This window comes from Delphinus delphis, chromosome 1 (genome assembly GCF_949987515.2).
Source record: "Delphinus delphis chromosome 1, mDelDel1.2, whole genome shotgun sequence".
Taxonomy (NCBI): domain Eukaryota; kingdom Metazoa; phylum Chordata; class Mammalia; order Artiodactyla; family Delphinidae; genus Delphinus; species Delphinus delphis.
The window spans coordinates 115,466,928-115,482,522 of NC_082683.1; the positions used below are offsets into that span (position 1 = coordinate 115,466,928).

Consider the following 15,595-nt stretch of genomic DNA (forward strand, 5'->3'; position numbering starts at 1 on the left):
AGTGCTCGTCTCTGAAAAACCTAGAGTTGGACACGAATAGCAGAGGTCGAGACTCGATCCCCAGGGCCACTCTCTACAACACAATCATCAAAAAACCAACAGGTCACAGGGCCTTGGGAGCAGAATAAAAGTCGCGGCACAGGCCCCAGGAGAGGAGGGGAAGAGAAGCGAAGCTAAGGAACCTCCTGCGGTTCGTTAACCACTACAGGAAAATCAAATCCCGAGGGCACGCCAAAGAAGACAGGACTGCAGGTGAACCGCCCGCCAGGCCTAACCTCCCTCGGTCCCATCTTCCTCTGGTTCGCACGGTGGGCCCAATTCAGCCCGTTAAGTCTACCTTCTCTCTCTTCCCCGGTGACAGCGCCCGCCCCTGACATCCAGCCTCCGTTCTCCCCTTTTAATCTCCATTACCTTTGACCCGCGCACTCTTGGTCTCGAATTTGGTTAGCATCCTTCAGATCTCCGGCTTCGACCTGTTAATCCGAGCCCTGACACTCCCTGCTGTCCTTTGGTTGCCTCCACGTCAGCGTCCCCCAGCCGCGACTCCCGGAAGTTCCCCAGACACGAACTTCCGGCCCCAGGAGCTCCGGGCCACAGAGACGGCGCCATTGTTGGCCTAGAGAGGCCACTGCCGGACAAGGAGGGAACCAAGGCTTCCGCTCAACCGAGACGCAAGATGGCCACAGATGGCGGCGGCTATGTGGCCGACCTGGGAAGTCGGAGTCTCCTTCGCCTTGTGTCTTTCTGCGTCCTACTGGCAGGTGAGACCTACCCCGCCCGTGAGCTCCAGTTTGTAAGAAGAATCCTCCGGATCTGGCCGGCCCGAGCGCTGCCGTCTCCCTTCTGGTCCCCGCCGCCCCTCCGTCCCCCCACCCTGTAAATCCTCTTTCTCTTTCGTTCCCACGACAGAAGTTCCCCCTTTGCCTGGACCTGAAGGTCCCTTCTCCCCCGCGGCACGTCGTGTAGACCAATTTCCTCCTCCAGGCCTCTTCCTGGACTTCCAGCCTCACTTTCTCTTACTTCGTCCGGGTATCTCGTTTCCCCCACGGCCCCAGCCACCCCACGCACAATCAGAAAGGACAGGTGTTAGTTAGCGTTCAGCTTTCTTCCCAGTGCGTTTAGACTTTTAAGATAAACGCGCTTGGTTCTGTGGGTGCATTGCGGCGCTTAGGAAGGTAAATGCCTTATTTCTTTCTCTGTTATTCCACTGTAAACCCGCGTCCCTGTCCTTCACCTCAGTTTGTCCCATCAATAAAGTGAAACTAAGGTAAGATATTAGTTCTCTTTACTGTCTATGCCGTGAAATAATGACTCAAGAAACTTTAGCCATTTATAATGTGCACAGGTGTTTGCTTACACCCATTTATTTTCTGGTATATGGCTTTCTAGTTGGTCAAGCCCTAAAATACAAACATGCCTGTTTATAACCACGACGATATCTTCCCCCAAATTGAGATTGTTTGTTTTAAAAATCCCCAAAGGAGAAACTAGCTGCCTCACACTGTGGGCACACAGAAATGACTTACTGATGTTAGATTAACTGACAGTGTGTTTGGCATAAGTTTTCTCTCCCAGTTCCATTCAGACCCCTGGAAAAACGTCTCAAGAAGATTTTTTTGCTGTTGTGATCTATATTCTTAGACTGGCACCCATTTATTAACTAATTAGTCATGTACATACAGAAGAGAAAAGCAGAAGTGTGGTTGTCCATGCAACCAGAAGCAGGTACACCTGAGGTTAAATACCTTTCCTTTGACAAATCAAGTTTTTTGTCTTTTAGCTTCAATGTCAGTTGCTTTATGATTTGTAGTAACTCTTTGTGGTACATAGCTGGGTGCATTTATTTGTTCCAATAATGTGCCCAGGAGGTGAGAAGAATAGACATTAGTCCCATTTTAGAAAGTATGATATACTCAAGCCATACAACAAATTTGTGACATGATGAAGGCTAGTACCATTGTCTCTCAATTTCTTCTTATACTTTTTATCTTCTGATCAGGTTTGTGTGAAGGAAACTCAGTGGAGAAGAAGATCTACATCCCCTTAAATAAAACAGCTCCTTGTGTCCGTCTGCTCAACGCTACTCATCAGATTGGCTGCCAGTGTGAGTTGAGGTTGGGATTTGTGTTCGTGGCCATTGATATTTCAGTCTGTGCCCTAGGTATAATAATCCAAGTCCTGCTTGGGAGTCGTAGCACACAAATTAGGCGGTGTGGGTAGTAGGTGATAGAGAACCATTTGTCAAACCAGGTGAGATAGTTAATAAGAGCAAACATTTAGGAAATGCTACATACAAGGTTCTTACATGTACATCTCATTTAACCATCACAGCAACCCCATAAGTAGGTCCTGTTATTACCCCCATTTTACAAATGATGAAACTGAGTCTTAGTGAAGTTGAATAACTTTTCCAAGATCATTCTGCTATTAAGTGATGAAGCTTGGCTTTGAGCCCCAGTGGTCTAAGTTCTAAACCAGGACTCTTAACCACCCAGTTGGTTAGATAGAAAGTTATAGTCTTTTGTAAGGAGTAAAAGCCTCTTATTCTGTGAAGTCCACTCATCACCTGCACTCTGAATGCTCTTTTTGGAACCAAAATGGGCTTCCTTAAGGCAGTGAACTCTTTGAAGAAGAAGGCATCGAGAAACCAAATAGTTACAAAAGGAAATAGTAAAGGATTTAGATTTGTCTTTATGTTTTGTAAATGTGTTCCAAGACAGGCTACCCTGTCAATGTGGTACGGTTATAAAACTATGAGAGGGAAAAAAGTTGTAATCTGAAGGCTGAATCCCTAGTTCCTTTGCTGCTTAACCTTATCTTCAGATTTTGTTCTGTGGATAGTAGCTTTGTCAGAATGTAGTTTTGCAGGGATGCAGGAAACTTAGAGTCAGATCTTGACTTCTTCGTCATCAAATTGGTTACCTCCGAATTTATTTACTCCTGTAAAAATGGTTAGAATATAAGTGCACAAAACTGAAAGTCAGACTGCCTTTAATAGGTGTTTATTGATGATGCTGAGTGTGGTCTCAGCAGGACTGTGTGATTGTCTGAAACCTTCCAGTTTGGTTGGAGAAAAGTAGACAGTGGGAAGTGAAGGACTTGCTCAAGGTGGCAATTACTAGTTTTCTAGCCATCCTTCCCCTAGCTATACTCTACATTAATTGTCCATATCCTTACTACAGGAAATACTGGGAGTAGGTTAACTGGTTCCAAACAGTCCCAAATTAATTTTTTTTTTTTTTTTTTTTTTTTTTTTGGCGGTACGCGGGCCTCTCACTGTTGTGGCCTCTCCCGTTGCGGAGCACAGGCTCCGGACGTGCGGGCTCAGCGGCCATGGCTCACAGGCCCAGCCACTTCGCGGCATGTGGGATCTTCCCGGACCGGGGCACGAGCCCGTGTCCACTGCATCAGCAGGTGGACTCTCAACCACTGCACCACCAGGGAAGCCCCCAAATTAAATTTTTGTTGGACCTTGTTTTGTTTTGTTTTTTAATATTTATTTATTTTATTTATGTATTTTATTTATTTTTTTGGCCATGTCAGGTCTTTGTTGTGGCGCACAGGCTTCTCTCTAGTTGTGGCCTGCGGGTTTTCTCTTCTCTAGTTGTGGCGTGCAGCCTCCAAGGCATGTGGGCTCCAGAGCACGTGGGCTTGGTAGTTTGAGGCACGTGGGCTCTCTTGTTGAGGTGTGTGAGCTCAGTAGTTGTGGCGCATGGGCTTAGTTGCCCTGCGGCATGTGGGATCCTAGTTCCCTGAGCAGGTATCGACCCCGCGTCCCCTGCATTGGAAGGCGGATTCTTCACCACTGGACCACCAGGGAGGTCCCTGGACTTTGTTCTTAAACTAGATTTGTGAGTAGAAGGGAGCCAGGTCCAGTGTGGGCTGAGATCAGACTGCTGGTCTTGCTGGAACCCCAGTCTAGTGCAAAAGGCTAGGCCCACATCCTCCTGAAGCTGAGCTCTAAGATATCCCCTTTGGGAATGAGTCATTCTGCTGCATGTTCTTAGAGCAGCCCTGTGGGAAGCAAAGCAGTAGCCTCTAGAGATAAAGCCTGGTGCCAACACAGTGGGGCTGGACTCTGGACACTTCCTCATTAAGATCTTGGTTCCTTTTCAACATACTTATTTCTCAGTCTTACTTCATATCTGTCCATCCTGAGCAAGCTACACCCGCTTAAATTTGGAGAGAAAGACCTAGATTTGATTTTCTGATTCTGATGCTCTATTTCTGTTGGACCCTTTTAAAAGTGTTCATAAGGGGCTACCTGTAGCTTTCTTTACTTTCCTTCCTTTCTTTCCTTTTTTACTCTTTTCCTACAGTATGAGATGAATAGGGGTGGAAAATCTCCTCCTCATTGAAGGACCAGAGAAAGTAAATAAGTTATTTAAGACTACACAGTCACCAGTGGGAACCCAGTGTCCCATCCAGGTTTTTTCAGGCCTGTGTTATAGCTTGTCTTCTTCCTGTCCTCCTTGGAGCTGAAGTTACATATTTTTTATCTGCCAGATGAGCTTTTCCTTTTCTTGTGTTTTAAATGCTGTGGCACGCACTGTTGTCTGCTGTTTTACTTAGAACTGCCATTTGGTAGCTAAATCTTTACCAGAGTTATTCCAGATTCTGATTTTCCTCTATGTTTTATCACTATCAACATGAACTTCTGAAGTATTTGCTATATATGACTTAGTTGAATGTTGGGGACCTGCTTCTATATCTAGGTTTTACCAGATCCCATGGGAGAAAAATTCTTCGTAGTTGGCAGTCTGAAAAGTATCTGTGGTTTTTGTCTCTTGCAAGTTACAAGTATTCCAGTGTCTTGGTTTAGAGCCATAATTCTCATGCCTACTAAAGGACCATGTGATGTGTTTTGAAATTACACATGCTTGGGTCTCACCTTTAGAGATTTAAATTGAGTAGATCTGAGGTAAAGCACAAGCATCTCTATTTTTTAAAACTCCAAAGTGATTCTGATATGTGGCCAGGGTTGAGAAGTACTGCTCTAAAACAATTTATGAGTAACACATCCAGTTTTGAGTGGGGAGAAAACTTGTGGGGAGACCCTAGGATGTCTACATGGATCACTAGGGACTTGAGGGTATTGCTACATAGAACTCAAGTCATTCTGGACTGGATTGTCCATCCTCTAGAGCAGTGCCTTCCAGTCTTTGTCATGAAACATACAGAAAATGTTATTTGGGACTTCCCTGGCGGTGCAGTGGTTAAGACTCTGAGCTCCCAATGTAGGGGGCCCAGTTTCGATTCCTGGTCAGGGAACTAGATCCCACGTGCATGCCGCAACTAACGAGCCTGTCTGCCACAACTGAGACCAGGTGCAACCAAATAAATAAACAAATGTTTAAAATAAAAGAAAATGATATTTGTGGAGCATCCTGGGGTAATGGATGAGTCTGCTCCTGGCCTGGGGTGACCAGTGTAGGGTTTTTGGAAACCCTCGGTCCCCAGCAATGAGAGGACTCGATATCAGCACACCTAATCTATTCAAGGCCCATCGTTTGGGAAACTATTCTACAGAACTCCTTGAACTTCTTGATTAACCTTTCCCAAAACTGGCCAAAAGCAAGTAAAGTCATTTCCAAATAGGGCAAAGGAATGGAGATCCAAGGAGGCTATGAGGTCAAGGAAATCTACACATATGTTTTCACAAAGGAAGATTCAGTGCTAGAACTCTAAGCTTGAGATCTAGATCCTGCCATTTCATGGAGAAAATGCATGTGTAAAGACTTTGGTGTCTGCTGTTACAGAATCTTGTATATGTGGCTAAATGAGGTTGAGGGAAGAGGGCAAGAAAATGAAGATCGTCGAGCCTTTCTGACATTTAACAAACAAGGCCTCTAATGAGTAGACTTCGGGCCTCTTTTGTCCTCCATTCCCTCCTAGTAGCCTTCAAATGGAGCCAGGGCAATTCAGCCTTTCAGTTACAGTCCAGAGTTGGCTGCATTACGCAATGTCTTGTGACATTTTGTGGGGGGCATAAATGATCTGCAGAGTCAGTGAAGCAAAGTCAGAATGGTCAGCTTTGGGTGCTTTAATTTGTCCCATTCTGTTCTGGCAGCTTCCGTTAGTGGGGACACAGGGGTTATCCACGTAGTACAGAAGGAAGAAGACCTACAGTGGGTGTTGACCGATGGCCCTAACCCCCCTTATGTGGTCCTGCTGGAGGGCACGCTCTTTACCAGGTAAGAACTCTGTGTTCCTGCTGAGGAAATGCATCCAGAGAGCGGAAGTGTCAGTGAACAGTCCTCACACTTGTGAGTGAAAACTTCCCTTGGCTGCCCTGGTCCGATCAGGGCAGGGGGTGGAGTGATCCTCTGAAGAAAAGATGGGCCATTAAAAGGAATCGTCTCGGTGACCTTGTAAGTAGAGCTCTAGTTGAATACGGACCCCAGGGAGGAAGAAGGGGTGCACAGAGACAGCGTAGGTGAGATTAAGCCCTGAGTTCAGATCAGGTCATGGTTCTCACTCAGAAGCTAAGAGACCTAAAAGACAAGAAATGAGTCGACAGTGTTGATTCCCCTAACTCCCCATTTGTTTCCATCCTAGGGGGCAGGGTGTCGGGCTGCCTGATAACCTTCCTGCCTTTGTTCATGGCATTGTCACCCTATTCCAGGAATCTGATGGAGAAGCTGAAGGGGAGAACCAGCCGAATTGCTGGTCTTGCAGTGTCTTTAGCCAAGCCCAGTCCTGCCTCAGGCTTCTCTCCTAGTGTGCAGTGTCCCAATGATGGGTTTGGTAAGAGCCCCAAGGGATCAGGGGAGCCTGCTGTCACCCAAAGCTCATTGTTGCTTCATTCTCACATCTTGGAGGGCTTGGGAAGAGGTGTGCGTCTGTCTGTGTATAGTGTGAGCAACTGACTCAAACAGAAGATTCGTTTCTTTGTCTTTACCACTCATCCCTTCTCTCTCTTGCTCACCTTTCTTCTGCTTACCTTCCATCCTCCCTTTTTGTCACATGCTCAGATCCCTGACTGCCCAGCTTAGGGCTCCCTGATACCAGTGTCTGTTTTACTGTACGTGGTGATAGGTTGATACTTGCTTTGAGTCACCGCCTCCTTCAGAACTCTTAGTCCCAATCCTATGATATCCTAGCCCACCTTCCTTACCTGGTCCCTGAGTCCTTGGTGTCCCAACATCCTATCCCCTGTCCTCCCTTTCAGGTGTTTACTCCAACTCCTATGGGCCAGAGTTTGCTCACTGCAGAGAGATAGCATGGAACCCCCTGGGCGATGGCTTGGCTTATGAAGACTTCAGTTTCCCCATCTTCCTTCTTGAAGATGAAAATGAAACCAATGTCATTAAGCAGGTAATGACTCTGCCAGCTCCTAGCAATTCCACTTAGAAAGAGAATGATTTTTTAGGCTCTTCTCCTGTTTAGAGAGAGTCTTATTCTGCTAGTACACCCTCTGAAAAACAGTTGCTCCAGGAAGAGCCAAGAGGTTTATTTTTCTCACATTCCCCTGTCTTCTCTCCTGCCTGAAATTAATAGCATTAAATATAACATTTAGACCGGAAGAAAACATAAAGAATACTTAATATGAGATAAGGTATAAAGTCCTGGTTAAGAACCCTTAGTGTGGTAAGAAAGAGCATTGGACTAGAAATTGAGAGATTCAATTCAGTAATTTCTGAAATTCTTTTTAGCTCTAATGTTCTCTAATTCTAATCTAATGTTCTCTGATTTTGATACATAGAGCAGTTAAGAGATTTGTCCAAAGTTACATGGTGAGTTGATGTGCAAACATCTTGAATTTCATTTTTCATCTCTCAATTTGGTGCTCTTTACAGCAAATCACATTAGGAACAGTGGCTGAAGCTCCGAATTGGGGCAGGCTGTTGGTATAGGGTAATTTCATCTGCCCCAACTAAGTCATTGACTCTGTGCCCCTTGGCACCTCTTGGTGAGTTTTTCTCTTTGACCTTATAGGTCCTGTGGTTGTACCAGGACAACTTAGCTCAGGGACAGATGTGGGAATGGAGCTGGGCCCTCCTCCTTCTGGGGGTTATGGGATGGACTCCACAGCTAGCTGCCTCATCAGGGTTCATCTCCCCTTGTAGTGCTACCGCGATCACAACCTGAGTCAGAACGGCTCAGCACCGGCCTTCCCACTGTGCGCCATGCAGCTCTTTTCACACATGCACGCCGTCATCAGTACCGTCACCTGCATGCGACGCAGCTTCATCCAGAGCTCCTTCAGCATCAACCCAGGTAGGACAGGTCCGAGGCGAGCTGGGTGCCCTGGGGTGGGGAGGAGGGGTCAGGCCAGGGAATGTGGGTGAGACCACTATCGAGATAGAGTGGGCACAGGTAGGGAGCACTGGGTGGGAGAAGTGGAAACAGTTCTACACAATCGAGGCAGCTTGTCCCAGAAGTGGACGGTGGCAGAGAAACCAACGTGGAAGAGTGGAGACAGAAAATGACTTACAGAGAGGTCTTCTGGGCCTTCTCTGTAGCTACCTTCTCCCTTACCTGTTGATCTCTCACTGTCTGTGTCCTGCTCAGAAATCGTCTGTGACCCCCTGTCCGACTACAACGTATGGAGCATGCTTAAGCCTGTAAATACCTCTGAGACGTTGGAGCCCGATGACAAGGTTGTGGTGGCTGCCACCCGGGTGAGTGTTGGCCCCTGATCAGGGTGAGCGGGGCTGGCACAGAAAGGGCAGGCAGGCCTGTTTTGGGCATATGAGGTGTCTGAGTTGCTACAGTGGGGAGCCTCAGACAGAGAGGGATCTGGGCTGTGGGACTCCGGGGTTCTAGCCATCGCCGCAGGACATGAATATTTTCTTGGCCAGAACAGGAGAGGGGGATTGGGGCCTGCCCCGAATTTCCATTTTCAAAGTGTACCTCCCCTGCCTTGTCTGCCATGCCCAGCTGGACAGTCGTTCCTTTTTCTGGAATGTGGCCCCAGGGGCTGAAAGTGCTGTTGCCTCCTTCGTCACTCAGCTGGCTGCAGCTGAAGCTCTGCAGAAGGCGCCCGATGTGACCACGCTGCCCCGCAATGTCATGTTTGTCTTCTTCCAAGGGGTGAGGGCTCTTTGGCTGGGGTGGGATGGCTGGGAAGGAGCGGGTGGTAAAGATGGGAGTGGCCATTGTTTGGGGAAGATCTCAGCACTTGACTTAATGGTTATTCACCAGAGAGCTTCTAGATGTGTCTATGTGTGTCTCCCTTTCAGATTCCCCCACTGTAGGAAGCCTTTGCACCCTGACCTGGAATTGGTATACTGCCAACTCCCTCACTCCCCCACGGATACGGTCTATTTGAAACATTCTTTTACATTCTCTGGACCCTTTCCCTGCCACCTCCACCCAGGAGCCCTGAGGCTCCTGCCTCTCCCCACTGCCACCACAGACTGGCCCTAGGGTAAAGGAACAGCAGCCGTGGCTCAGTCGGCCGAGGTGGGGGAGAAGCAAAAAGCAGACGGTTAGCAGCTGATGTTTGCCTTGGGCCTCCACTTAGGCTGCTCTCCCCACGTCTGGGCTCGAGAAGTCCTGTGACACATACATGTGAGGCATAGCCACAGCTGGGAGCTGGGCTAGGGAGGAGGGCAGAGTCACATGACTAAGCTGGACAGCAGTTGAGATGACACAGACAGTAACCTTTGTAGCTACAGCTTTGATGATCTGGCCCCAAGGCACTGAGACTGCCCTAACACTTTGGAGTCTCTGTTCCCTTTCCCACCCATGTCCACCCCTCAGGAAACTTTTGACTACATTGGCAGCTCAAGAATGGTCTACGATATGAAAAATGGCAAGTTTCCTGTGCAGTTAGAGAACATTGACTCATTCGTGGAGCTGGGACAGGTGTGCAGCATGTATCCTCCACCCCTTCCTTCCTACCTCCTAAAGCTTCACCTCTGCTGTTCTCTTGTACCCACTGCAGGTGCCACCACCTCTTCCCTTGACTTCTGATCCCACTCTTTTCTCCCCGATATGGGCCAGAATGGGAGACTAATTATAAATGTTGCTTCTTCATCTTCCCCTCAGGTGGCCTTAAGAAATTCACTAGAGCTTTGGATGCACACAGACCCCATGTCTCAGAAAAATGAAACTGTACAGAACCAGGTAATCTGAGCATCTCTTCCCCTCACTTCCCCTTTCAACAGCTCAGAATATGGGCACCCTCTCGCCCTGGCCCTATCCGCACCAGCCTCCAGGGCCTGTGAAACAGGACCTTAGGTTGGGTGTTGGCCAAAGGGTGAACACCCGGCTGCTACAGCTCCCCGGGAAAAACCATGAGTTCAGCTTCTGTCACTGGTTCCCTGGGATGGATGGTCCTCTGATCATTCGGTGCCTAGTGAACTATCACTGCCCATTAAGGACAGGATGTGAGTGGCTCCTTTCTCTCCTGCTGCCCCAGGGACCCAGCTGTCCTGGCTGCCCTTCCTCATCCTGGCTGTGTAAAACTCCCTACCCAAACTGTCTTCCACTTTCCTCACTCCTTGTTCAAGACCCTCTCTCCCTCAAAATAGGTCTGTTTTTTTCCCTGAGGTCCTCTTCCTCCCATGCCAGCTTCAGTGTCATCCCTGCTCTGGCTTCTTACAGCCCTTACAGAGTGGACTACTGGTGTGGCATTCAGCATTGTTTTGTATTAGTTTTTGCTCCTCCAGTTCTACACAGCAAATAATAAGTAAAACATCAGCTGAGGATAAGACAGTGTCCTGAGGACAGTGGGGTTTACGTGTAAATATGAAAAAAAAGAACCCACAGGCCTCTTACTTCTCTGTGCCGTAAGTTAAACAGGATGGTGGGAGCTGCAGGAAAATTCAGAGAGCCTTGATCCCAAAAGGCTTGAAGGATTTAGATCTAGGAGAATTTAAGGCTGCTCAACAGATTGGGGACTTGAAGTAGAGAGTGTTTCAGGTCTAAGAGAGACCCTTCCTGCTTCCTCTCCCCAGTGCATCCCATCAACTAATGCCCCTCATCCCCCAGGTGGAGGAGCTCCTGACCACCCTGGAGAAGAGTGGTGCTGGCGTCCCTACTGTAGTCCTCAGGAGGCTGAATCGGTCCCAGCCTCTCCCACCATCTTCTCTGCAGCGATTTCTTCGAGCTCAAAACATCTCTGGCGTTGTTCTTGCTGACCACTCTGCTGTCTTCCAAAACCAGTAAGAGTCACCTAGCCTGCGTCCTCTTTGTTCCCAAAGAGAATCTGTTCTGCAGCCAGAGGTCCATAGAGAGAAATGTCTCTGTGTCAAGAGAGATCACTGCTCGCCCCTGTCCCCACACGACCCTCACCAAAATCTCAGGTCAATCTGTGTTCTTTGCTCAGTGTCTTTTTCACATCTAACCTGGTCCCCGCGTTTGACTTGACATTTCATCTTAGAAAACAGTCCTCACCCTGAGCCCTTTCCTAGCACAATCCTCCTCATTTGTGGTTCCACCTCTCCAAAGCTCTCCAGGGGCCTGAGTTCCCCAGGGCTGCCAGCAGAGGGCATCATCTCAAACGCACGGCGGAATGATGTTGGAGGTTCTTTGGCTGGAGCACAGAGAGCTGTCCCTGCTCTCTATGACCCGCCCAAGGGTGCCTATGGCCCGCCCAGGGGTGCCGCAGACAGTACTCATACTCTGTGAAATGTAACATGTTCTTGCCATGTGGTAAGTGCGCGTGGTTCAGTGTCGGTGTAAAAATGTCCCTACAGCTGAGGGGGCTCCAGCAATAAAGGATGAGGCCCTGGTAATCACCCCTCTCCTGGTCCTAGGCACCTCTAAACTGCCCCTAACTTGAGGCCTAGGGTAGCAGGGGACTTGACTCAGGCTGGATTGCTAAGCCCCCAGCCTTCCTTCCCTTCTCAAAACAGGCCAAGTGAGTTTCTGAGTAAAAATGCATAAGCTCTGGTTCTCCAGCCCCCACCCAGTAGCACCTTCTCATTTATTTAGGGCGGTGACGGTTCTGATACATAGGGTCAGCTCTCTTCTCCAAACCTGTCTTCTGTATCACTTTGTGGTGAGGGGTGATTCATCATTTGAACATATGTTGGACTTGGCCGTGAGGCTGACCTGATTCTGTGGGGGGCAGGCATTCAGTGATGGTAGAGGCTGGGAGCGCTCTCCTCTTAGCTTCTCTTCTAAGATCTGTCTTGGGGCTTCCCAAGGAGCATCAGGGTGGCTTGACCCAGTGTAGTGTTACATATTTGTGGACAGACCTGCTCGTCCCCCTCTACTCCCAGCCACCTTCAGTATGAATGTACATTGAAACAATCATATGATTGCTCTGATAACGTATGGCAGGGTTCTCTGAGAGTCGTCTTAGCCACCCTCCTGTATCTCCGACCCAAATGACACGGAAGTGTCTCTTACGTTTAAAGATCTCCCAGGAAGGAACGGTTCCTGCATTGTGATCTTATTTACCTTTTCTATCTTGTCGGTCAGGCGAGTCTTTGTATTTAAGCACTCCCACGCTCACTCCTACTTCGCCATTCTCTACGCCTTTTCAATGTGGAATCCTGATTTTCTCTCTTCCCTCCTCCCTGTATGAGGAAAACTGAGATCCCAAGTTCCTGCAGAAGGGACAGTTGAGGGAGGAAAGGGCAGGGCCCTGGCTGAGTGCAGCCAAGGCTCATGCTGGCTTTCCTGGCAGCTATTACCAGAGCATTTACGACACTGCTGAGAACATTAATGTGACCTACCCTGAAGGACAGAGCCCTGAAGAGGACCTGAACTTTGTGACAGATACTGCCAAGGTAGCACCCACCCGGGCTGGGTGGGAGCGTGGGGAACACAGTGCAGACGGCTAGCATGTTCGTGTTGGAGGTCAGAGAACCTGGGCCATTCAGCCACCTCCTCACCTACTACAGGCTCTGGCAGGTGTGGCCACGGTGCTGGGGCGTGCACTGTACCAGCTCGCAGGAGGAACCAACTTCAGCGACACCATTCAGGCCGATCCCCAAACGGTAAGAGCAAGTGGGCCCTGGCTCCTTTCCGTCTGTTTACACAGCAGGCTACCCCATCCTTTATCCTGGTCCCTTGCCTAGTTTCCCAAACCTTGGCATTCAGCGGCCCTGGATGTGCAGGTGAGGATCACTGATGCCCCAGAGAGCTCTCGGGTGAGCCTCGTCTGCATCCTGTGACCAGCCACCGTCTCCCCAACCCCAGTGTCTGGCCAGTCTGGTTCCTACCCCATGACTGGATCTCCACTAATAGTTCTTTCCTTGGGCTCCAAGTCACAGGGGTCTCTCTTCTCCCTGTCTCAATCCTAGGTTACCCGCCTGCTCTATGGGTTCCTGGTTAGAGCCAACAACTCGTGGTTCCAGTCTATCCTCAGGCCGGACCTCAGGTCCTACTTGGGTAAGCACCTGGTGTGTGATGGGACCCTTAACGAAGGGAAGGGATAGAGAAAAAGTCATCATTTTGATTTAATCTTTCCTTTCTCCTTTTTCCTATTTTCTTTACCCCCTGTTTTCCTTTCTTCCTCCTGATATCTGTTGGATCGTTTTCTCTTAACTTTCTCTTCTCTGGCTCCTGCCTGTCCCTGGGCTCTTCCTATCCCTGCCCATCTGCACCCCACCTTCCACCCACCAAATCCTCCCTTCCCTTGTGGTATCTGGTCAGGTGACGGGCCTCTTCAGCATTACATCGCCGTCTCCAGCCCCACCAACACCACTTACGTTGTACAGTATGCCTTGGCAAATTTGACTGGCAAGGTGATCGACCTTACCCGAGAGCAGTGCCAGGATCCGAGTAAAGTCCCCACTGAAAACAAGGATGTGAGTGGTAGTGGACATTGGAGGCGCCCCAAGGGTCCCCTTCCCTTGGGAAAGTTGGTGGATCTCCTAGGCCCAATTGGACCCAAGAGATTGGGAAGGAGAGGTGGAGGGTTGTAGCCCTTTGAACTTGAGTATTGAAGAGGCAGTAACCTGGGTAAAAACGGACCATCTAGAGGGTAAAGGGAGTGAGAGGGAGAGGATCCTGTCAGCCCGTTTGCTGTGGCCTGTCTTCTGTGCAGCTGTACGAGTACGCTTGGGTTCAGGGCCCTCTGAATTCCAATGAGACAGACCGGCGTCCCCGGTGTGTGCGTTCCACGGCACGACTCGCCAGGGCCTTGTCCCCTGCCTTTGAATTGAAGCAGTGGGGCTCTACTGAATACTCTACATGGACTGAGAGCCGCTGGAAAGACATCCGCGCCCGGATATTTCTGATAGCCAGCAAAGAGCTGGAGGTGAGACACGGGTTGGGGAGGGTGGGGCGTGGGGGAGGTGGCAGAGGTCTATTTGACCTCTTTATATTGCCTCTTGTCTCTTACCCCCTTCCATCTCCCATTTGCCCCAGATTTGCCACAAAAACCTGCTGCAAATCTGTCCCTGGTCAGCCAGCATGCGCCATTAGGAAGCTTGTCTTCACTGATAGTTTACGTATGTGTTCATTCTGGACATATGTTCCCATGGAGACCCAAAGAGATATGCCTTCCCCTGTGGACCCTATGTAGCCCTTCCGCAGCTCCACTCCCATCCGGTATGTCCACGAGCCATCGCTAGGACGAGTCAATCTAATAACTTACTGAGCACCTGTCACAAGTGAGTCAGTCACGTAATTGGCCACAAGAGAATCAAAGTCGTGGGCCCTACCTTCTGGATGCTTAAAATCTAAGTGAAAAAGGCAGAAGCAAGGACAGAGGTACTTTACTCCTCTTTTCAAATGGGGAGACGTTGCCTATGATTGCTCAGTAGTTGGTGCTTGGAGCCAGCTCTGGAATTCCAGTGCCCTGGCTCCCAGCCCCGAGCAGTTACCCACAACTACACTGAGTTCTGAGAGCACCTTTCTCCTTCCCTGCCCACCCCCTCCTGCAGTTTATCACCCTGATGGTGGGCTTCGGCGTCCTCGTCTTCTCTCTTGTCGTCACCTACTGCATCAATGCCAAAGCCGATGTCCTTTTCATTGCTCCCCGGGAACCAGGATCTGTGTCTTACTGAAGAGGACCCCAGCTTTTCCTGCCAGCTCTGCAGTTCACTTCCTAGATCATCTATCCCACTGGGACATAAACCACTAGTTTGTCACTGGAACCTCTCTGGGCCTGGCTCGGACTGACATTAACATAAAGTGGAACTGCCCAAAAGAGACAGTGAGAGAGAAACGAGTTACCTGCCGCCCCCATCTTCCCCTTCCCATCTCCCCTTCCCTGTGTCTTCTTCCTCACCCCTGCCAAATCCTGGGATGACAAATAGAAGCTTCTTGCTCCTGTTTTGACTCCTAGCTACCTACCCTAACTTTCCCTTCTTCAGGATCCCTCTTCTTTTTCCGTCCCACCTTATACCTCCTTCTGCTCCCCGCCCCTCGCCCCCTTCCTGACCAGGAAGGACATGAAGGGGTGAATGCCAGGAACAAAGTGCAAGGAAGCCCTGAGGAGGACAGGAGCCATCTGTGGGCTGAGCCTCCTGTCTCCCTCCTGCTGTCCCGTCTCAAGGCCCTTAGATGGCACGTCAGGGTGGGTGTGCTGCTGGGTGGGTATCCCACCTCCAGCCCACAGTGCTCAGTTGTAATTTTTATTAAGCTGTAATATCTATTTTTGTTTTCTTTTTTCTTTTTGTGTGTGTACGTGTACATGTATACAAATATATAAATAACGAGTCTCATTAAAACAGACTCTCCCACA

General features: G+C 49.2%; 2 protein-coding genes across 2 annotated transcripts in view; one reads left to right on the plus strand and one right to left on the minus strand.

Annotated features, from left to right (window-relative positions):
- Window positions 1-559, minus strand: part of COPA (COPI coat complex subunit alpha) — a 50,289-nt gene extending 49,730 nt beyond the window's left edge. The window contains exon 1 of the mRNA XM_060032607.1: window positions 412-559. Within this exon, the coding sequence (XP_059888590.1) occupies window positions 412-451 (40 nt within the window). The 5' untranslated portion in view covers window positions 452-559. The remainder of the gene's footprint in view (window positions 1-411) is intronic.
- A 53-nt stretch (window positions 560-612) lies between these two features.
- On the plus strand, window positions 613-15,595 carry NCSTN (nicastrin). Its single transcript, XM_060032618.1, has 17 exons — window positions 613-761; window positions 2,000-2,104; window positions 6,071-6,194; window positions 6,626-6,747; window positions 7,172-7,317; window positions 8,070-8,220; window positions 8,515-8,624; window positions 8,884-9,036; window positions 9,709-9,813; window positions 9,997-10,074; window positions 10,942-11,114; window positions 12,587-12,689; window positions 12,804-12,899; window positions 13,206-13,293; window positions 13,558-13,712; window positions 13,952-14,164; window positions 14,793-15,595. Exons 1-17 carry the CDS (start codon window positions 677-679, stop codon window positions 14,913-14,915), a joined length of 2,130 nt encoding a protein of 709 aa, XP_059888601.1. The 5' UTR covers window positions 613-676; the 3' UTR covers window positions 14,916-15,595.